General features: G+C 40.7%; 1 protein-coding gene across 2 annotated transcripts in view; it reads left to right on the top strand.

Annotated features, from left to right (window-relative positions):
* Positions 1 to 6613: 6613 nt before the first annotated feature.
* The window catches only part of ITPR2 (inositol 1,4,5-trisphosphate receptor type 2), a 559320-nt gene continuing 542229 nt past the window's right edge, over positions 6614 to 23704 (top strand). For both annotated transcript variants that reach the window (XM_043440936.1, XM_043440939.1), the window contains exon 1: positions 6614 to 6841. In XM_043440936.1, coding sequence (XP_043296871.1) covers positions 6750 to 6841 — 92 coding nt within the window. In that variant the 5' untranslated portion in view covers positions 6614 to 6749. The remainder of the gene's footprint in view (positions 6842 to 23704) is intronic.

Here is a 23704-nt window from a genome sequence, read left to right as displayed (position 1 = left end):
TAAAAATGAAAAACATTATTTTTTCAGCAATGCCTTCCCACTCACCAAGGTCTGTTTCACCTCAATTCCCTCTACCCCTTCCACACATGATCACCTCCTCCAGAAATGCTAGTAAACCCACTCTAGACCTGCTAAGTCAAACGTTTCACGGGATGGAGCCTAGGGAGCTGTGTTTTAAGATGGTTCTTACAGTGAAGTTTGAGAAGCACTGGTTTAGACTAGTCAGAACCCATGCTTGGAGTTGGGTAGGGGGTGGCGTTGACCCCATTCAGGCTGGTAGACATGGGGGAAAAGTGGACAGTTCTCTGGGATCTACCTCTCAACAGTGGTAGATTCTCCTTCTACAAACCCTATGAGAATCCTATCAGCTTCTCCTTCCACATTCTTCCCTATATCATCCCCTATTCTCATTCCAGCTTGCTCCTGGAGGCAAGTCACAGCACTTTTTTAGGCCAAAATTTCACAGCAGGTTGTATACATAACTAAGGCATATTTGTTAGAAGACAAATCCACAGAACTCTCCCTAGTGAATATAGAGATGGGGATTCAGGAGGAAGGGGCACTTTGCCCTGGCTGTACCTGGGACACTTCCCTGGGGAAATGGAGCTTGGGCGTGTAGAGGTGGGAGGAGGGAAGGAGGAAGGGGAATTTCTGGCAGAGGGACCATTGCCTTCAAAAGCATGAAGACTGGGAATTCCTTGTGGCCCAGTGCCCAAGACCCTGAGCTCCCAACGCAGAGGGCTTGTGTTTGATCCTTGGTGAGGGAACTAGATCCCACATGCTGCGACTAAGAATTTGCATGCAACAACTAAAAGGTCCCGCCTGGCACAATGAAGATTGAAGACTTCGCATGGCAGAACTAAGACCCTGTGCAGTCAATAAAAAGAAAAATCATGAGACTAAAAGTACTAGATTATATGTGGGAAGTCTGGCTTCCCACAAGGCTATCAGGAGTGGAAGAGTAGAAACTAAAGTTCTCAAAGGAGGAGACCAGATAATGACCACTGTGGAATGTTATGACATGGTGGTGTCATATTCTCAGCAGAGGAAATCCATTTAGATGGACTGATGCCCACAGTATCTAATATTCATACCAGCAGGTTAAAGACTTTAAACTTTCTTCTGTAGACAAGGGGGGGTCATTGTATGTTTGAGCGGTTTTGATCAGATCAGCTTTGTAAGGAGAGTGCTCTGGCTTGCCGTGAGGACTGTGAGTGGGGGAGACTGGAAGAGTAGAGACTTGGGAGCAGGCAACAGGTATAGGATGGAGCAAGTGGGGAAGGTAAAGAGGAGACATTTTTTGAGATAAAGGAAAGAAAGTAGGTAGAGAAAAGAAAAAAGAGTGACTCCAAGACTTTGTGCCTGATTACTTAAGAGGTTGCTGATGCCATTGATGACAAAAGTGGTTTGATTGGAAGATGGAACATTTTGAGTTTGTGCATTCAGACAATTAATGAGGAATTAAGTAATGTGTTCTACCCCACCTACAGCTTCATTGAATTCTTTTTAGTTGTAACCTCCCACCTTTTCCCCAGTCTCGGCAGCTAAGAATGAGGCTACTGTTGCTTAAAGTAGGTGTCAGGTGAGACCATGAACACAGAGGTCAAGGGAAAAATATAGTGAGCAAAAGTGTAAGTTTGCAGAAAACTTTATCACTCCCAAAAGGAACCCTGTGTCCTTTCTTATCCCCTCCAGGCCATAGGTAACCACTAATTGGCTTAAAAAATATTTATTATTTATTTATTTGCCTGCACTGGGTCTTAGTTGCTGCATGTGGATATTTAGTTGCAGTATGTGGGATCTAGTTCCCTGACCAGGAATTGAACCCAGGGCCCCTGCACTGGGAGTGCAGTCTTAGCTACTAAATCACCAGGGATGTCCCCACTAATTGACTTTTCATCTGCATGAATTTGCTTATTTTGTACATTTCATATAACTAGAATGATATAGCATGCGATCTTTTGTGCCTGGTTTCCTTCAGTTAGCATGTTTTCAAGGTTCATCTATGTTGTAATATGAACCAGTAGTTTTTATGGCCATGTACCATTCCACTGTGCATTTATCCATTCATCACGGATGATGGACACTGGCTATTATGAATAAAGCTACTATGAATATTTTTGTACAATTTTTTTTGTGCACACGTATGCTTTCATTTCTCTTGAATACCTAGGTAGAGATGGAATTGCTGAAAGTGAAAGTGACGTCTCTCAGTTGTGTCCAACTCTTTGCGACCCTACGGACTGTAGCCCACCAGGCTTCTCTGTCCATGGGGGATTCTCCAGGCAAGAATACTGGAGTGGGTTGCCATTTCCTTCTCCAGGGGATCTTCCTGACCCACATTGCAGGCAGACTCTTTACCCTTTGAGCCACCAGGGAATTGCTGGGTCAAATGTTAAGTTTGTTTAACTTTTTTAAGGACTATCAAACTCTTTTTCCAAAATTTCTACTAGCAATAGAGCATTCCAATTTTTCCATATCTTTGTCAACACTCGTTATTATCTAATCAGTCCCTTATCAGATATATGATTTGCAAATACTTTCTCACATATGATTATTTTAACTCTCTTGATAGCATCCTTTGAGGCACAAAATTTTTAACTTTGGTAAAGTCAAGTTTATCTATCTTTTCTTTTGTTGCTTATGGCTTTGGTGCCCTGTTTAAGAGACCATTGATAAATTCCATATTATGAACATTTACCCCTATATTTTTTCTTATTTATTTTTAATTGAAGGATAATTACAATATTGTATTGGTTTCTGAATACATCAACACCTCTATGTTTTCTTATAGGAGTTTTACAGTATTAGGTCATATATTTAGGTCTGTTTTGAGTTAATTTTTGTGTATGATGTGAGGCCAAACTGTTCTTTAATAATCTGTTTCAATTGCCCATCTCTACTGGTGGTAAAAATCTAGTCAACTCTTGATACATTAAGTTTAGGTTTTCTCAATCATCACAGTTTTAGTCTCAGTAAATCTAGGACTCGGCGTTTTCCTTCATCCTCTTCTTACGTGGGATTTAGCCAAGTCATTAATGGTTAATGGTACCTTTTGACAAGTAGTATGTATAGAGTGGGTTAGAATTTGGATTAGGTTTAAATGCGGTTCTCTGTCCTAGGATTAGCTTCAAAGAGAAGACAATGATAGATCCTGAAGAAAGTTTGGGAATCTGGGATTAGGGTGAACATGCATCCCAGCTGAAGTGGGGTTACTCTTGGAGGTAGCAAGTTTCACAGAGGTCCCTGAGACTCTGTAACAATAGCTGTACTAGGGGATTTTTTCTCCCACACATTCAACATATATTTATTAACTGCCTATCATGTGCCAAGAACTCTTATAATAGTGGAATAAAGCAGGAATGCAAACAGACAAATTCTCTGCCATCTTGGAACTCATTTTCTAGTGGGAGGAGACAGGACAATAAATAGGCAAATAACATGTTGTGCTAAAAAAAACTAAGAAAAATAGAATAGGGGAGACAGAGAACAAATGAAGCTTAGGACAGTATTTTTTACAGGGTGGTCAGGGAAAGACTCCTGTGATATGGTGACATCAGAGCAGAGGCCTGAAGCAGGAGAAGGACCGAAACCTGCAGATACACGTGGGAAGAACATACAAGGCGGAGGGAACAGCAAGTGCAGTGGCCTCCTATGGCATATTTGAAGGTGAGCGAGGAGGCCAAGATGGCTGGAAAGGAAGGGGTCAGGTCAGTGGTGGGAGATGAAGTCAGAGATGTGGTGGCGGGCTCTCAGAATGGTTGTGCAGGTGCGGACTGCTCACCACTCACTCATACAAACCGTGCTACTCACATATGTGTACCCGGACAGCTGCACCACATCAGCCCAGGGGGAAGATCAATGTAGGGCCTTAAAGGCCATGGAAGTGACTTTAGAATTCACTCTGAGATGGGACGCCACTGCAATGTTTTGAGCAGAGGCTTGACCTAATTTCTATTTTAACAGCAAATGTCTGGCTTCTTGGTAGAGAATAGATCATAAAGGTGCAATGGTGGAAGAGAGGAGGTCAGTGAGCAGTCTGCTGTCATCCAGGAGAGAGATGATGGAGGCATGGACCAGGGTTGTAGGATTTTGTTTATAGTTTGAAACCTGAGTTGACAGGATTTGCTGGTAAACTGAATGTGGGACATGAGAGAGAGGAGTCAAAAATGATTCCGAGGTTTCCAAGCTCAGCAAATGAAGGATAGAAGTGCCAGAATAGCTAAGACACAGAAGACCCTTTGGTGGTTGACTGACCATCTATTTCATGTTAAAGAGAAGTGTGACTGGATTCAGGTCTCAGACTATACAGGACACCTCAGTGGATGGTGGGTGGTGGGGATGGGGTGAGGAGGAAAAAAGACATTGATCTTAGTCATGTGACTTGACGTCTGTACCTGTTCACTTGTTTAATAATGTCTTGTTCACTGATAAGTTTGTACCTAGGGGAAACAAAGAAAAACATTCATGACTTCGGCCAATAATAGTGGAGCATCTATTTGGATATTTGACACAGGACTGTGCAACATGGGAAACCACAGAATATAATCCATGGGCTTCTTGGATAAATAGAAACCTCCACTTTCAGGGTCTTCATCAAGTTCCATCTCAAGCTTTTAAATAGCTCCTCTGTTCAACGCCTGGGAGGCTCTCAACATCAAAATAGTGTATCATGTAGACAGAAGAGAGCTTCTGTCACACAACAGGCATTTCTAAGTTGCTAAGTAATGATTTCCAAAGGAGAACCCAGAAGTAAAGGGAGATCTGTCAGTTACATGGTAGGACAATGACTGGGTCCAGTTTATCTCAACACATACAGGCTTTGCACTGACATTTCCTGAATTCTGTGTCTGACATTTAATTCTTTATCTTGCATGTTTTCTAAACGTCTGAATATTAAGCTTATTCCTTCAGTATAGAACTCACCTGCCAATGCAGGAGACATAAGAGACACAGGTTTCATTCCTAGGTTGGCAAGATCCCCTGGAGAAGGAAATGGCAGCCCACTCTAGCATTCTTGCCTGTAGAATCCCATGGACACAGGAGCCTGGTAGGCTACAGACTATGGGGTCTTAAAGAATCCGACACGACTAAAGCAACTTTGCAGAAGCAGCTTTACATTCCATTATATAAGTGTCAACCCAAACCATCTTCAAAATGTAAGACAGCCTTGAACTGTAAATTTAAATTTCCATCAGTTGCACAATTTGGCACACACCTCTTTGTGCGCCCTGAGTCCCTTCACCTTTCGGCAAACCTTGCTCTGGGGGGATGACTTAGGTCGAAATTCTTTGATTGGGTGGCTAGTGTCCTAACTGCTGCCCAAGTTTGCCTTTTCCAGTTCTTCCGTAAGGATAGGACCAAAGTCTTTTAAAATGATTAGACGAGAGTTAACAAAAACAACAAAGAAGGTGTGGAAGCGTGTCCCGCTGCCAGTTTCATTCATGACCGTTGGAACTTTGAGAGTCAGAAGCTTTAAAAAGGAAACAAACCGAGGCTGTCAGTGAGAGGGTGACAGCGGGCTCCGGAGGTGGAAGGTTAAACCTGGGTTTGGGATTAAGAGCAGGAGGCGCGGCCTCCGAGGGTTAACAGAAGGTTTCGCTGCTTACGGTTGGCTAAACAATTGCTGGCTCGGCCAAGCGACTTTTCCCTCGCGTCTACCTGGACATCTGCTGACGGGTCAAGTTTCACTAACGCCTTACACGAATACTAGAGACAAAAACCTAAACTACTAACTCCACATGGAGACAAACCCTTCCCTCTCCCTCGTCTCCCTCCTTTTCCCTCCTATTTTCTTTCCTTATTGTGTATTTGGAAAAAGTTCTATTTTTTCCTTTATTTCAACACCCTCCTTTCTCTCCCCCTGTCAGCAAAGTCCCCATTCCACGCATCCACCCCACCCTGACTCCTCCTTTTCAACTGCAGGCGTGAGGTTGTCTCACTCAGCTCGGGTCCAACGCGCCCGCCCCATCGCCAATTCTCATGCTCCCCGCCCCCTTTAAGACGCGGGAACGGGTCTGGACCCCGCTGTCCTTCGCCTTCCCAGGCGGGAACCGTCGCATCCCAAGTCTGGCCACTCCAGGTCGGCTCTCGGGCGACAGCTTCCCGGCTCGGGGGCCCCGCTGTCGCCCCTCCAGCGCCTCCCCGCGTCCGGTGCGCGCGCGCCGCGGCTTCCCGGGTGGCCGGGTCCCCCGCCCCCTAAAGTCGTCCCTCCCTGGCCGGGCTCCGCCCCCCGCCGCCGCTGCCTGATTGGCCTCCGCCTCCTTGTCCCCACGCTCCTCGGCTTCCCTTCGCCCAATGGGCACCACCACCTGGTCCAAAAATTTCCCCGAGGGGACCCAAAGGCTCTGCAAGCAGCAGCTCGGGCCAGGCGGCGGGGACCGCCGCGGAGGCGCGCGGAGCGCGGAGGCTTCGCGGAGGCGGGAGCGGAGGAGCGAGGAGGAGGAGCAAAGGTGTCGGAGAGAAAAGTTCTGAAAGGAACAGGAAACCTGCCGGGGAGGCGGCGGCTGCGGCTCTCCCGGCGTCCGAGCGGCGCGCGTCGCGGGGTCTCCGGAGCTGCGGCTCCGATCCTGGCGGCTCTCCCGGCGCAGCTCTATCCCTCTGGCCGTGCCCGCCGCCGCCGCCGCCGCCGCCGCTGTTCTGGGCTGCAGGCGGGCGCTCCGTTCCGCCTCTGCCGCTGCGGCTCCCCCGAGAGGGCGGCGCGGGTGCTGAGAAGAGAAGGGGACGTCTTCTTCGGAGCATGAAGCAGCATGTCCGATAAAATGTCCAGCTTCCTCTACATAGGGGACATCGTGTCCCTGTACGCGGAGGGCTCGGTCAACGGTTTCATCAACACGCTGGGGTAAGCCGGGGCGCCGGCCGGGGAGCGCGGGCTGCGGAGCGCTGGCGCTCGGTTCCCTCGGAGCTCATCCCCTTCGCCTGGGGTGGCCGGGCAGGCTCTGTGCCCGCGGACAGCCTCTGTGCCCGCGGACAGCGCGCTGCGCTCGGCTGGCGCGCTCGCAGGAAGCTGCCGGTGGAGGCAGGACTTTCTCAGCAACTTCGTAATCTCGAGCTCAGACGCATCTGAAAAGGAGGAAGTGATTCAGAAGCCCGAACGCAGGCCAGACGAAGTCTTCGTTGGCCTCTCCGTGGGTTGTTTTGATTAAAAAAAAAAAAAAAATTTTTTTTTTTTTTTTTTAACCCTTATAGGTGGGTGGGTGGGTAGGTGGGGGGGGGAACCCAACGCAAACAACACGGCTCCTCTCCCCATCGTTGCAAGCCCCTGTCCCTCACGGCCGGGTTTGTAAGAGCAGTGGATTAAAGTCTGTGGCCTTGGACGTGAGACTTGGGCGATGAGGCGAGCGGGAGGAGTGTGGCTTTGCCCTGCGGGAGGAGCTCACTGTCCCCGCTTCGCTGAAGTAATTTCCTTTTGGCCGTGCCAAACGGGAACTCGCCCGGCCTCGGGGGCGTCCTGGGGGCTTCTGGGTTCTAGAACTCACACCTGCTTTCTGCCCTCCCCGGGCCTGGGCCCGCAGAAATGCTCAGCCTCTGCTGGGACGCAGCCAAGTGCATGGCTCTTGAGATTGAAGTTGATTCTTGAATGGGGGAAGTAGGTATATAAACATAACCTGTGCTAGCTGGGTAGAGAGGACTTCCTTGATTGCTAGTATTTTCTCTCTGTCCTGATGGTGAACACCAGCCTGTAGTTTTAATGCGCACTGCATTGTCTTTTGATAGGCACGTTTTTGTTGCTGTTGCCGCCGTCTCAGTAGCTGGACTCCCCAGTCTTAGAGATTTTAGGCTGAGGAACTGGTGTTTCCACTTATGACTGGTCACTTTTGTTTTTCTTCTGGTGTTAGATTTTAGGGCACACGACTTAACATGTCCTTGGACGGTGACTTTGAGCCATGCCATTAACAGGGTGGTGTCTCCCTGACAGGCGACACGGGAGCCCCAAATTCCAGAGTTTTTTGTTTTTCTGAATTTCTGTTGCTTGTGCATCTCCTCTCATGAGTGAAAGAAGGGAGGTAGATTTAATGTAATTCCTTTAAGATCAGTGTTAATTTATTGTGAAACTAAAACATGGAAGATAAAAAAAAAAGATGTGACACGTGCTTGGTGCTGAGTTTGTAAATCATAAGCTGCCATTTGTTTCTGGGAGAGTTCACAGCTCAAGGTCAGTGTTTGGGCCCCCAACGACATTTTGCAGATGAACTCTGCTGCCCCTCACCCTTCTCCACTGTGGACTCTCTTTGTGGGGGTAACATGGTGGTTAAGGTGGAGGGGCCTGGGGTCAAATCTCTGCTTTTCTTCTTATGAACCTGATGACCCTGGGCAAGTTGTATAATTGCATCTCAGTTTCCTCACCCTGAAAATGGGAAGATCATGGTCACTACCTCATAGGATTGTGCTAAGAAGTGAATTAACACTTAGATTGTGCTAAGAAGTGTTTAGTATAACACCAGGCACGGGAGCAGTTGTATAAAATGTTTGCTATTGTAATTATCACTCCCTTGGTAACTGTGAGCAATAGTGACACTCTTGGACAAAATAATAAAAAGGATTAGGAATAAAGTACAAAACCTAGTCAAATAAAAAGCCATGTTTTTGTAGGGTCTTATTCAGCAAAAGAGGGCTTTCCTGGTGGCTCAGATGGTAATGAATCTACCTGCTCTGCGGGAGACTCGGGTTCAGTGCCTGGGTTGGGAAGATCCTCTAGAGAAGGGAATGGCAACCCACTCCAGTATTCTTGTCTGGAGAATTCCATGGACAGAGGAGTCTGGCCAGCTACAGTCCATGGGGTTTCAAAGAATCGGACATGGCTGAGCGACTAATACACACTTTCAGCAGAGGAATGTGTTTGGTAACTACCTACTTAGGCGCTTTTAGTGTCTCTCCTGCTCAATTTGGAGATGGAGAAATGGAGGGGAAGAGAAATGAAGTGACTTACCTATGAAGCAGAGGACATTAATGTTAAAAGCTGGAACTGTAGCCTTGTCCCCAGATTCTCAGCCAGGTGTATATTTCTTTGGGTATATATTGTTGTCTTTAAGCCTTGAGAGAAAGAAGCTTGACCTTTAATGTAGCGTATAGATTTGTATTCAACATTTCTTGCTGGTGTTGTGGAAGTTGAGTTGCTTTAGAGTGTGTTTGTGCAGTATTATTTTTCTGTTGACAAACAGATTCTTTTTGAGGTTACTATGACAAGACCTCTGTGCAGCTCAATTCTAAGGTGAGGGTGGATCTTTGGTATGCTGCCGCCGGTGAAGCTTGGTGCTTTGATGGAGTGTTCTTTTTCTTTATGGAGTCCATGGAGTAGTTGGAGTACAATGTAGTTCATAGAACTACAGTGGCCTGAGAGTTTTAGGAGTTACAAAACTGGCAGGAGCCTATGTGCATGCGACATGAAGTGTTCTCTAGGCAAAGTAGCATCATCTACTTTGTTAGCGTAGAAGACAACTGGTAGATATGTTACCTTGCATCTTTTTTAGGGCCATAAATATCAAAACAGCATTATAGTTTTTCATTATATTGTTGTAGGATCATATTTATACTCTTTTTCTATCAAAGACAGAGTGCATACTTCAAATTGAATCTCTCTGCTCTTCTGTAGTTGGAGGGAGATCTGTTGTCTGAGGTCTATTGCTAATTATAACCTTGTTCGTATCATTTACTCCCTTTTCATGTCAGCATATCTTTGTGGAGAGTAAGAGTATATGCTTCTCCCATCCCTAGGGTATTATAAAAGTGAATGAAAGAGACAGAAAGGAAAGAGCCCCCCCCACCTTTTTTAAAGAAAGTTTGTAGGAAAATCCACATTACGCTTGTATTCTTGTGGCCCTTAAGTTTCTTCAAAGGTATGTGAATTGTTAAAGTGAATCAGAGAGCTTGATTGGAGACGTTGGCATTGTATTTAGTTAGCCAGCATAGTTTGTTCCATTGTAATATTAAAAACTCAGCGGAAGAGCTAAAAATGAGGCTGAAAGTTTCTGACTTCTGTTTTTACTCTTTATCTATTTCACACTTTTGGTCGTGTGATGGTTTTTCAAATTCAGCTTAATTATCACAAGATAATTCATAGATATTTATTTATCTGCAGATAAATCATATCTGATTTTAGTATCTAGTGTGGAAATTTGAGAGGATACACATTATTTGGCTTTTGGGAATTTTTTGCAATAAAGTCATGAATTTTCAGCTGGAAAAAAAATTACAGGTTTTCATTCTGTTAGTGTTCAGTAGGCCCTTTTAGAGGCCTTTCCAACTGGAAATGTGGTAAGATTTTTGTAGGCTCTGTGACCTAGCTTTTAAGTTCAGTTTCTCAGTCTGAGAAATTAGACTGTTCCTATTGCAAAGGTTTGCATTTCCCTCCCGCCCACCCACCTCCCCACAATTATCCTTTAACCAGGATTTACCTGATGTTTCTGAATCCTGAGTTGTTGCTAAATAAGGTAGAGTATTGTTCTTCCGGCTTGTATTGGTAACAAAGGGGCCTGGTTTATATTTTCTAACTTAATTTTTCATCTAAATATCTTTTTAAGAAACACTTATGTTGACTTAAGGAAAACTGTTAAATCTTGTTGGATAAAGATGGTGAATATATTTTAAAGAAACGATTTTTTTGCTACTGTACACTTTAACGTTATGGTTTTTATTTTTCTTTTAAAAGTGAAGGAGTTTGGGGACATGCTGTACAGTTTCAAATGTGGTGTTGCTTTTGTTTTTTTTTTTAATTTTTAAAGTTGAGGTATAGTTGATTTACAATGTTTTAATTTCTACTTTACAGCTAAGTGATTCAGTTATGCATATATATATATATATATATATATATAGTTTTCTAATATTCTTTTCCATTATGGTTTATCATAGGATAGTTCTCTGTTCTATATAGTAGAACCTTGTTGTTTATTCATTTTCTATATAAAAGCTTACATCTGCTAACCCCAACCTCCCACTTTATCCCTCCCCCAACTCCTCTGCCTTGGCAACCACAAGTTTGTTCTCTATGTCCAGAAGACTGTTTCTGTTAATTTCTGTCACATTTTAGATTTTAGTTTCCACATATAAGTGATATAATATGTGGTATTTACCTTTCTCTCTTTTTTTTAAAAAATATTTTTTGATGTGGACCATTTTAAAAGTCTTTGTTGAATTTGTTACAATGTTGCTCTTGTTTTTTGTTTTGGTTTTTGGCTCTGAGGCATGTTGGATCTTAACTCCCTGACCAGGGTTTGAACCGGCACCCCCTGCATTGGAAGGCAGAGTCTTACTGGCTGAATCACCAGGGAAGTCTGTGTCTTTCTCTTTCTGATTTCTCTTAGTATGATAATCTCTAGGTCCATCTGTGTTGCTGCAGATGGCATTATATAATTCTTTTTCATGGCTGAGTAATATTCCATTGCATGTATATGCCACATCTTCTTTATCAGCCCATCTATTGATGGACATTTAGGTTGCTTCCACGTCTTGGCTGCTGTGAACAGTGCTGCTATGAACATAGCTCATGTATCATTTTGAATTATAGTTCGTTCTGGATATATGCCCAGGAGTGGAATTGCTGGATCACATGGTAATTTTTAGTTTTCTGAGGAACCTCCATACTGTTTTCCATAGTGGCTGTACCAACTTATATTCCCAACAGTGTAGGAGGGTTCCCTTTCCTCCACGTCCTCTCCAGCATTTGTGATTTGTAGTTTTTTTGAGGATGGTGATTTTATTTGCACCAAATGCAGTGTTAATTGTCTCTTTCCCCTTCCTTTATTTTCTTTATATTGAGATTTACTTCACTAGTCATTGATACTTGTTTTTTTTTTATTTTTTATTTTATATTGGAGCATAGTTGATTAATAATGGTGTGTTTCAGATGTACAGCAAAGTGATTTAGTTATACATGTACATGTATAATTTTTTTTCAAATTCTTTTCCCAATTAGGTTATTACAGAATATTGGGCAGTGTTCCCTGTGCTGTAGGGAACTGTATATCCTTGTTGGTTGTCCATTTTATATATACTACTGTGTGTATGTCAGTCCCAAACTCCCAATCTATTCCTCCCTTCCTTTCTGCCTGGTAACCATAAATTCATTCTCTGAGTAGGTGAGTCGGTTTCTGTTTTGTAAATAAGTATAGTGGTATCATTTTTTTTTAGACTTCACATGTAAATGATATTGTAATACTTGGTTTTCTATTTCTGAATTACTTTACTTAGTATGATAATCTCCAGGTCCTTCCATGTTGCTGCAAATGGCATTATTTCATTCTTTTTGATGGCTGAGTAATACATCATTGTATATATGTGCCACATTTTCTTTATCCATTCATCTTTCACTGGACATTTAGGTTGCTTCCACGTCTTGACTATTGTAAATAATGCTGCAATGAACATTGGTGTGAATGTACCATTTCAAACCATGTTTTTCTCCAGGTATATGCTCAGGAGTGGGATTGCTGGATCATATGGTAGCTCTATTTTTGTTTTTTTAAGGAATCTTCTTATGGTCCTCCATAATGGATACACCAATTTATATTCCCACCTACAGTGTAGGAGGGTTCCCATCTCTGCACATCTTCTCCAGCATTTATTGTTTGTAGATTTTTTTTTGATGATTGCCGATCTGAGTGGTGTGAAGTGATATCTCAGTATAGTTTTGATTTGCATTTCTCTAATAATTAGTGATTTGAGTATCTTTTTCATGTGCCCCTTGGCCGTCTTTGGGTCTTCTTTGGGGAAATATCTACTTAGGTCTTCTGCCCATTTTTTGACTGGTTTGTTTGTGTTTTGGATATTGAGCCACTTGAACTCTTTGTAAATTTTGGAGCCTGAATCTTGTCAGTCGCATCACTTGCAAATATTTTCTCCCATTCTGTGGGCTGTCATTTTGTTTTGCCTATGGTTTCGTTTGCTGTTGAAAAGCTTTTGCATTAATAAGGTCCCATTTGTTTATTTTTGCTTTTATTTCCATTGCTCTAGGAGATGGCTCAAAAAAGATATGGCTGCGATTTATGTCAAAGAGTTTTCTCTGTTTTCCACTGAAGTTTTATGGTATGTGGTCTTACATTTAGGTCTTTAATCAGTTTTGAGTTTATTTTTGTGTATGGTGTTAATTCAACCTAGTTTTGGAAGTCCTAGCCTTGACACTTCTGACATTAGGTATTTTGGGTACATCACCTTGATCAACGGTCTGATACCACACTGTGGGAGTGAGCATGACAGAATTCCTAGGATGGGTGGGACAGGAGAATCAGTGAAAAGTACTCGTCGTTTCATTATCTGTTCTGCTCGAAGTTCAGAGTTCAGTGAATGACAAGTGTGTGTGATCATGTATGTCTGTACACATATATTTAAGTGATTACTGCCTTTGGTTTGAGGGTTCTTCTCAGGACCTACCAAGAATCAACACCAGCTTGCTAAGGTTTGAGAAAACGCTCAGGTGAGCACCCATTGAAGCAGTGACTGCCAAGTGTCATAACAGTTGCTTAGCCAGAGTGGCTAAAGATCGGGACTCCTATTATTTTTAGTTCATGTTTGATTTTGCTCAGTTCAGTGAGTTTTGTTTCCATGTTCAATGATGGATATCAGGTAGGGGAATGGTGGGTCACACCATTTATAATTCTGACTTAATCCCTCAGATAAATGAACAAGACTGTGTGAAGTCCTATGTTTATTTTTCCCAATTACAGTCCCTTGAATTTCCCTTTCTGATTTTTTTTTCTGCTTAAAATTTTTAATATTTAAATGTTTGCAAATTTGACTGTTAATTTTTTCTTCTTTTACTTATTTAATTTTTCTGTTCTTATCGTAGTTTAGAAAATCTTCCCCTTAATAGGAAAGTTTAATCAGTAGAGACTCAGATGAAACAAGGAACGGTTACAGCTGACTTATATTTACATTAATTTGTAATTTATCTTTAGTCTCTTCTAGATAGAACTCTTCCAAGTAACAGCCATTATTTTCTGCTATAACTAGGTGTATAAATTTAGCTCTGTTTTGGCTACAGCATTTGTTACTATGATAAAAGTATCTAAAAATCCATTGGATATTTGCATGTGTCTTTAAAGAGGAGGAAGAAGACAGTATAATCTTGAATACTGAGTTGTTTTGGAAAGTCTGAGGGTTAGTAGTGCCATGTTATGGAACTTGAAATCAGCTGGAGCACAAAGACAGCTTCTGAAGTGGTGAACATAAAGTCTATTTTAAGCTGAAAGGTCGACCATTTCTTAAACTTTGAAGTCATTCCATAAACAACAGGGTAGCTTTTAGACCCTCTCCGGTGGAGAGGTCAGTCAGGTAAACAACCATGCTTCCTTAAGTGCCCAGATCTTTGACTTTGGTAGAAGAGAATTCAAAGGCAAATGATTGCCCTCATTCTTTATTTAACAGAGCTTTTTTGCTTAAAACATTTTTTTTTTTTAACAAAGGTAGCGCTTTTCACAATCATGTTTTCCCTTTGGAACTCAGCATACAGACAGAATATTTTAAAAGTTAAAAGTTAAATTAACACTTTTATGGGGACTTCCCTGCTGGCCCAGTGGTTAAGACTGAGCTTCCAATGCAGGGGGCAGAGGTTCGATTCCTCGCCAGGGAACTAGATCCCACATGCTGCAACTAAGATCTGGTGCAGCCAAATAAATGAAAAAAAAAAAAAAAAAATTCAAACTTCTAAAACAAATTCCGGACACAAGGTGTATCTTCATATATAAATATAAAGGAAGTAACAGTGGACTTCTATGACAGATTTCTAGCATAACAAGTGATTGAATTTTACTCCTTTTGTTTACATCAGAACTTGGCAATAAATCACCAGATAGTAATCATAGAAGTGAAATTTTAATGGTCATTCATCCATTCATTTATTTAATGAGTAAAATTGATTGTGCCTTTCAAATGCACAGTGGTTTTCTACTCTCATGCAGATTTAGGTGGGAATGTTTTTAATATATGCTTTAGAAAACCATAATTCTGATTTAAAAATATAGAGAAAAATATCCACCTAAAATAGTGAAAGCGAAGACCTTTCAACATGTTTTTTAACAGCAGTGACACCATATCATGGATGAGTGCATGATTTTCATTTTTATTTTCATTCTTATGTCTCTTATGTTTCCAAGATTGTACATATGTTTCTTTAATTAGACATTTTTTATGGTTACAGTCAGCACAGTTAACTAAAATGAAAATAATGTTTTTGAGAATCTTCAGTTTCTTATTACTGTTTATTAAAAATGTTTATTTTAAAAAGCATAAAAAAGCATTTTCCTGGTCATTGTCAGTAGACAAAAACCACAAACCAAGAACTGCATGTTGCTGAAAAATATAGGTCATATGTTTACCATAAAATTTTTTTGTCCCTAGTTATTTATTGTTGGTATTTTTAAATGTATTATGGAAAAAATGTCTGGCCAGTAATGCTGATCGTTTATAAATGGTTGATTTAACTTTTGCTTCCCTTGTGGCTCAGATGGTAAAGAATCTGCCTGCAATGTGGGAGACCTGGGTTCGATCCCTGGGTTGGGAAGGTCCCCTGGAGGAGGGAATGGCTACCCACTCCTGTATTCTTGCCTGGAGAATTCCATTAACAGAGGAGCCTGGCAGGCAACAGTCCATGGGATCAGAAAGAGTTGGACACAACTGAGTGACTAACACTAACTTGTGCAGTAAATATATAGTCTGTTTTATTTTAGAAGTCTGTTTACACATGTAAGAAGTGTGCCCTTTAGCATGACTGACTAGTTCATTTTAATAATCTTAGTACCTACTATGGAAATTTTATTGTCTGTCAGTTTTTATGGGTATTTACTTAGTGAGGGCTTTGTGTGTATATGTGATTGAAATCATTTGATTATTTTTATTGAATATCTTTGAAATGGATGGATTAGCCCTTTCAAAATTCAAATCAATGATTGGTTAATAATGGTGATTTTATAGTTTATTCTGACACAAACCTACAGAACTCCAACCTTGAATTAAGAATAAATTATCAAAAAAAAGAATAAATTATCAGTTTATTCAGAAAAATTTAATCATAAAATTGAAAATGTGTCCCCAGCATGATCAAGTCTATGGACCGTTCTTGGTGATGTGGTTTATGCTGGAGGATGCTACAGATAAATCACTGGTTCATTTGACCCATTGTTAACAAACCCTGTCTGTGTGTTAGGGATCCACATGAAGAGATGCCAGATATTGTGCTATTTTAATTATTATCTCAGAAATTCAAGCTTCCTTTGATAATTTGTGATATGACATTTGACTAGGATCTATGGGAGTCTAAGAGTGTTTGACACCTTTGCTCTCAGAATTGTAAATGCCACAAGATCAGGAACTGACTCTGATTTTTAATCCTTGTATGCTCAGCACCTCACATAATTCCTGCTACATAGTAGGCATTTAATAAATATTTGTGAAATCAATGTAGTCATTATTTAGTCATGGAGATAAGACTGGTATTGAATAACTACAACATAAAGCAGTTCTTTTCAAATAAAGATGATTAAAAACAGAGATCCCAGGGAAACCAAAGAGAATTCTTTGAGTGGTATGACCCAAAGAGGGCTTCAAAGAGGAGGTGATATTTAGCTGAACTTTGTGAGATCATTAAGATGACTATTTGTCTTAACCTGTGTCCATAATTTGATCATGTATGTGGAGCCCTATACCAAGGTCACAGTGTGGAGCCCTGTACCAAGGTCACAGAAAAAAATCTCTGGAACGGACCAAGGCCCATAGCAACTGTTGCCATGAGCCTCTGAATCTAAATTGGCCAGTTCCTTGCCTGGTAATTGAACCTGGGCCACAGTGGTGGGAGTGCTGAATCCTAACCGCTAGACCTGACAATATATTCTTGGTACTTTTTTCTTTTATTCAAAAAATTAGTGAAATTTTACTGTTCATATTAGTAACTCTAAAAAAAAGGAGGAAAAATTGGATATTATTGAAATGTGCAAAGATTGAAGAAATATCCTAAGAACTTATTTTATGCTTATTTATCGAACATAAGAGCTTTAAGTTTGATTCAGGCCCTCTGAATTTGTCATGTGCTGAGACATGTTTACTGAGTTTACTCAGTTTGCTGAGACAAGAGATAAAGAGGGCAGGATATAAAGCCCAGAAACTTGGCAATTATCTGGGGGAATTTTTATAGTATTTCCAGCTTCTTTGAATATTCTGTTTTCATTCCTTTCCCCCTTATTTCTCCTCATCCCAGTGTTTGATCATTTTTCTTCCTTAATCATGGACTTCAGTTGTCTTCTAGATCCCTGGAAGCTTTGCTAATAAAGAAAACTTTCCATCTAAAATAGTTGTAATTTTTTTTTGTTTGCTTCATAGTGCCTGAGAATATTCAACACATGCACACATGTACAGGCGCGCGCGTGTGTGCACACACACACACACTCCACTTCACTTAGAGTACTGTTCTGGTATCTGTGGAGCCCACTCTGCCCTCATTTCCTTTTGGTGTTTAACAAGCAATAGAGGCCATAGATAGATTCCCCTGATGGCCAGGAAAGACTTAGGAAGTGAACAAAGCATAATCTAAATTCATATCTAAGTTCTTAGAATTCAAGCATGTGTTATTAAGATTCTATCTAAAGTGTTTGAGTCATTGTTAAAATATCATCAGAAAAATCTCTTTGTGAAAATTGCAAATTGCCGGACTTCTGTTATGTGTTTGTCATACAAAAAAACTCCTCAGTGGAATCTTAGAACAAACTTTTATGTTTTTAATTAAATAATTCCTAGATGTCTAGCTCTCTTAAATCTGTGGTAATGACTTATGAAATAGCCACTAGGAGCAGACACTACTACTCTCCACATAGTATCTCCTATTAAAAAGAGGATTCTTCAAATTGTGTAAAGAACTTATGGATTATCAGAGCTAAATATAACATATCAAACAAATAAAAACCCAACCAAAAACGAAACTGGGTTAAAAAAATAGTTGATTAACTTTTCCAGTGGCAAATCAAAGTGTATTATTTATAAAAATTAGAGAATGTTAAGTGCCCTCCAACTTACATTTAGTTAAATTATTTGCAAGCCTTATATTGCATTGCCTTGGAGCTCTTGAAAAGCTGCCTGTAGGTATCTCTTGTTATTCTTTTTTTAAAAATAAAATATTTATTTGTTGCTGCATTGGGTCTTCATTGCTGTGTGTAGGCTTTCTCTAGTTGCAGCGAGCGGGGAGCTTTTTATTCTCTAGTTGTGCTGCACGGGCTTCTGGTGCAGGCTTCAGTAGTTGTGGCTCTTGGATTCTAGGGCACAGGCTCAATAGTTGCAGCACGTGGGCTTTGTTGCTCTGCAGCTTGTGGGATCTTCTCGGACCAGGGATTGAACCCTAGTCTTCTGCACTGGCGTGTGGATTCTTTATCACTGAGCCGTCAAGGAAGCCCCTCTCTTGCTATTTTAATTCTTACTGTCTGATCACAAAAGCTCAAAAGATTTGGAAAGCAAAAGACACTTGCATATCTCTTTGCCCATATGGATAAAGCTTAAGAACTGAATATTAGAAGTAAAGTTCCACTGTTAGTAAGGAACAGAAACCATCTTTGGCTAACTTAAGCAAAGAAGGGAATTTATGAGTACAAGGATCCTGGAGGCGCTCCAGTAAATTGAGTGATGAACTCAACAAGTGAACATCAAGAAAGGCAGAAACTCAGAGCTGCTGTGGGCATCTCGGTACCAGAACCTTCTGTCTGGTCCTGCCGTTTACAGGACTGCTGCTGCTGCTACTGCTAAGTCACTTCAGTCGTGTCCGACTCTGTGCGACCCCGTCCCTGGGATTCTCCAGGCAAGAACACTGGAGTGGGTTGCCATTTCCTTCTCCAGTGCATAAAAGTGAAAAGTGAAAGTGAAGTCGTTCAGTCATGTCTGACTCTTCGCGACCCCATGGACTGCAGCCTATCAGGCTCCTCCGTCCATGGGGTTTTCCAGGCAAGAGTACTGGAGTGGGGTGCCATTGCCTTCTCCGTTTACAGGACTAGGATACAGCAATTCCTATACCCTTTATCTTCTTACCATTCAAAATGCAGAGTGATAGAATTTGGCTCCACTTGGATTAATCACTTATGTCCATGAAGAAAAGTCACAAGGCCGGATCTGATTATCAGGGAAATCACTGTTAGCGGGGCTCTGATTTCTGCCTGCTTCCAGGGCGGTGTGGTATATGGCAGGAAGAGAGTGTGGAGGACCTGAGTGAACTGAGATCTCATCACTTAGTAGGTAATTGAATAGTAACTTCTCAGCACCTTTTAAAATTATGGTCCTGTTCATAACATAAAATGTACTGTCTTATTTATTTTTTAAAATAATATTTATTTCTTTGACTGTGCTGTGTCTTAGTTGTGGCGCTCACAATTTTGTCTCTTTGTTGTGGCATGCGGTATTGAATCTGGGCCATCTGCATTGGAAGTGCAGACTCTTAGCTACTGGACCACCAGGGAAGTTCCCCCATCTTACTCATCTTTAGGTGTAAAGTTCAGTGGCATTAAATGCATTCACAATATTGGGCAGCCATCACCATTATCCATTTTCAGTGCTTTTCCATCATCTCAAAGAGAAACTCTTCACCCTTTTGAAAATAACTCCCCATCTCCCTCACCAGCCCCCCACCCCCACACCCACTTTGGTGTGGTCCTTTTTTTGTCTGGCTTATTTTGCTTAGCATAATGCTTTCAGGGATCATCCATATTGTAGCATGTATCAGTACTCTATTCCTTTTTATTGCTGAATAGTATATCATGATAAGGATACAGTCCATTGTGTTTATTCATTCATCAGTTGATTGTCATTTGTGTGGCTCCTACCTTTTGACTATTATGAGTAATGCTGCAGTGAATATTTGTGTGTAAGCTTCTCTGTGGACATATTCCTAATTCCTTTGGGTATACACGTAAGGAGGGGAATTGCCTGGTCACATGGTATCATATTTAACATTTTGTCTCAGCCTTTCCTGTTCTATTTATCTTGCTTTACCTTTTTCTTTCATACCTTCTTATTACACACGACATAATTTACTATTTCTTGTGTTCATTATCACCTGTCTGCCCCTGGTAGAATGTAAGCTCTTTGAAGGCCGAAATCTTTTGTTTTGTCACTGTCTTAAGTGCTTGACTCCGTAAATATTTGTTGAATGAATACATGTTGAATTAGGATATGAACATTCCCAGATCTCTAAGTAGATGTTAACAGCAGCCCTGCCCTGGGAAAAAAGTCAATTTAATTGTAAAGTCAGTGTAATTGTTCTTATTAAATACTTTGAGAATCCATAAGGGTAATTCTTTTAAAATGGATGAAAGTTGTCACTAGATTTACAGTGCAATTAACTCTTGCTGTACTAGGAACTTTAATAAATGTCTTGGGTCATATCTCTGCACCTCCCTAGCCTAACATGTGATAAAACTTACAGGCTGGAAAAAGGAGTGTATATAGCCTTATCTAATTGTTTGAGTGTTATAGACGCATTGAAGTTGTTATTTCTGAAAGTTGTTTTATTTTTGCACATGCAAAAAGTAAATTTGTAAGCATTTTGTGAGACTGTTTCTTAATTTGAATCAGCCCTTTTTCTTAGTAGATAGTATATAATACATCCAGGGAAATATTTTGTACTTTAACAGCTTTAAGCAAAAAAGTTTAGTTGAAAATAATTTGCTAATATGAAACCAGAAAGTAATTGGGGAATTTATAATTTTATTTTACTAAATAGAAGATGGCATATAACAAGTTGTAATTTTTATTTCTGAAATTTAGGAATAAGTGTCTGGAAAGGGATGGGTACTTAAATGTAGGTTGAGGAGAACAAGTGAACCGTATTTTTGTTCTTCATTACTTAATATTATTTCTGTTGAATCAGCCTGTTATAATGTGCTCTGCCTCCGTCTTATTCCAAAAGACATGTTTGATCATTCTGTTTAAGAATTTAAAATTCTCCAGTGTTGTTCAGTTCAGTTCAGTTGCTCAGTCGTGTCCGACTATTTGCGACCCCATGAATCACAGCACGTCAGGCCTCCCTGTCCATCACCAACTCCGGGAGTTTACTCAAACTCATGTCCATTGAGTCGGTGATGCCATCCAGTCATCTCATCCTCTGTCGTCCCCTTCTCCTCCTGCCCCCAATCCCTCCCAGCATCAGGGTCTTTTCCAATGAGTCAACTCTTCTCATCAGGTGGCCAAAGTATTGGAGTTTCAGTTTCAACATCAATCCTTCCAATGAACAACCAGGACTGATCTCCTTTAGGATGGACTGGTTGGATCTCCTTGCAATCCAAGGGACTCTCAAGAGTCTTCTCCAACACCACACTTCAAAAGCATCAATTCTTTGGCACTTAGCTTTCTTCACAGTCCAACTCTCACATCCATACATGACCACTGGAAAAACCATAGCCTTGACCAGACGGACCTTTGTTGGCAAAGTAATGTCTCTGCTTTTTAATATGCTATCTAGGTTGGTCATCACTTTCCTTCCAAGGAGTAAGCGTCTTTTAATTTCATTACTGCAATCACCATCTGCAGTGATTTTGGAGCCCAGCAAAATAAAGCCTGACACTGTTTCCACTGTTTTCCCATCTGTTTCCCAGTGTTGTTATTCACTCTTATTCTTGGAATCCTTGCTGGTAGCGATGTACAAATGGGAACTTCTTTGAGAGCATATTTGCATATAGGACAGAGAAATAAAGGGAAAATTAGATGTGTACAAATGATAAAATAATGTAGAAACATAGAACAAGGTCATTCTATTCCCTCTAGTCCTAACATGCTGTGATCCACTGTGATAGATGTTTTAAAATATGATATTTTAAAAATATTATATTTTTATATTAAAAATATAATATTTTTAATGTTTTAAATATGAAAAGTAATATTGAGATAAAAGATGCATTAGAAATCCAAAGTAAGTTAATGATTCAAGGACTAGTTATCTGTGTTTGGCTAAAGTGTTCAAGGTCATTGCTAGTATCAGAGATATAACTACTTAGACATTTGCATTTCAAGTAGACTTTTGGTTTCAGCCATGTTTGCAAAGAGGGTAATTTTAGTTTGTGTTTGTTAAAATTCACAGGGAAGAATTCACAGCATACCTTGTTGTGTTGAGGACTCTTCTTGTGGCTAGGAATGGTTAATACTATGACATTTTAAGTCAAATCAAGATTACTTGTCAATGAAAGTGTTAGTTATTTAAAATTTTACTGAATGAATCCACTGCCAGGATTAATAACAAATGATAAAAGGCCTTTATTTATCTTTCTTCCCTATTTACCTGGCAGGACATGATTTAGTAATTGAGTTCCAATTCTAAATCCATGTCCAGAATGAGCCTCCTTTCCTGGTCAGCACAAATGAAGTCATTGTTATTTGTCATGGTGAAACAAAGTACTTATTTCTGAAGTCTTAGCTGCTACAGAATCTCTCAGAACTGGCTTTTAAAAACTATCAAACTGCAAGTAGAAAAACATTTTGTTAATTATTGGAGAATCTGAAAAAATAATTGTTAAAGTAAATTGACAAGTACAGGCTCTGGAGAGTCAATAATTACTTTGGCAACAAGATAGCCATAATTTCATACTATAAACATTTTTGAAAGAATAGATCAACATTCATATTGTACTTTTTTCAAAATTGAAGTTGTAATACATGCTCAAAGAATTAATATCAACTGCATTATTTAGTTTGAACCATATTTAATTTAGCAAAATGCACAGTGATTTTAATTTTTGTATCAGAGTGTGCTAGTTAGTCCCCTAAATTAGTTTTTCACTCTTTGATGCTGATAGAAGTATTTGAGTGTGTGGATGCTGAGAATAAAGACCACATTTCCTAGCCTCTTCTGTAGCCAGGTGTGGCTTCAGACTAGAATTTGTGGTCAGACCCTTACAAGAGATGTTTACTCCCCTCTTCTGAACCCCCAGCCCACTCCCATTCAGCTGTTTGTAATGTGCGAGGGAAGAAACCATCTCGAACAATGTGGATAAGGCCAATACTTTAGGAGTAACAGGATATCAAGAAGTGAACCTGTTCTCTGGACACCTGCAAATCCTAGCTGTACTGTATTTGTACAGAAGATGAAACAAGATGGGCTGACAAGGGTTAGATCATGTATTCTCCACTAGGCAGTGTGAAGCGCTTGATAAACTGTTAAGTGGAAGAATGAAGTGATCAGGTTTTGCTCTGGGAAGATCAGACAGTGGTAAAGAGAAGTAGAAGAAAGCTGCAAATGGCAGGCATGGGAGGGACCAGGTGACTCATGAAAGCAGCTGAACCCAGCAGCTGGAGTGGGGATGTAGAGTAGCTTCTCATCAGAATCATTGAAGGGACAGTATCTTTGTTTAGTGTCTGACTTTAGACCCAAATGATTTATGAATTAAAATATTCATTGTTGCATTTGAGGCTTTATTACTTTAAAAAATTGAGTCTATAGACTTGAAAGGTTTCCCTTCATTGCTTCCAGTTGGGTAGAATGTCATTAAGTAGGATCTTTCCGTGGTTCTGGGAGGAGGTACAAGCTTTGTCTTGTACTGTATTTCCATTCTGCAGCTCTGTTTTAGGCATAAGCATTTTTTTAGTTGCACAGACATCCTGAGTTTCCTCTTAACATAGGGCCTTTTCACATGTTTGTTTCCTCTGTTGGGTTGATTTCCCCTCCTAAGCCCTTTGTGTGTGCTAAGTCACGTCTATAGTGTCTTACTTTTTGCGACCCTCTGGACTGTAGCCCATCAGGCTTCCCTGTCTGTGA

This window comes from Cervus canadensis, chromosome 21 (genome assembly GCF_019320065.1).
Source record: "Cervus canadensis isolate Bull #8, Minnesota chromosome 21, ASM1932006v1, whole genome shotgun sequence".
Lineage (NCBI taxonomy): Eukaryota > Metazoa > Chordata > Mammalia > Artiodactyla > Cervidae > Cervus > Cervus canadensis.
Note: the sequence above shows the minus strand (reverse complement) of the source record. Positions and strands in the feature narration are given on the sequence as shown.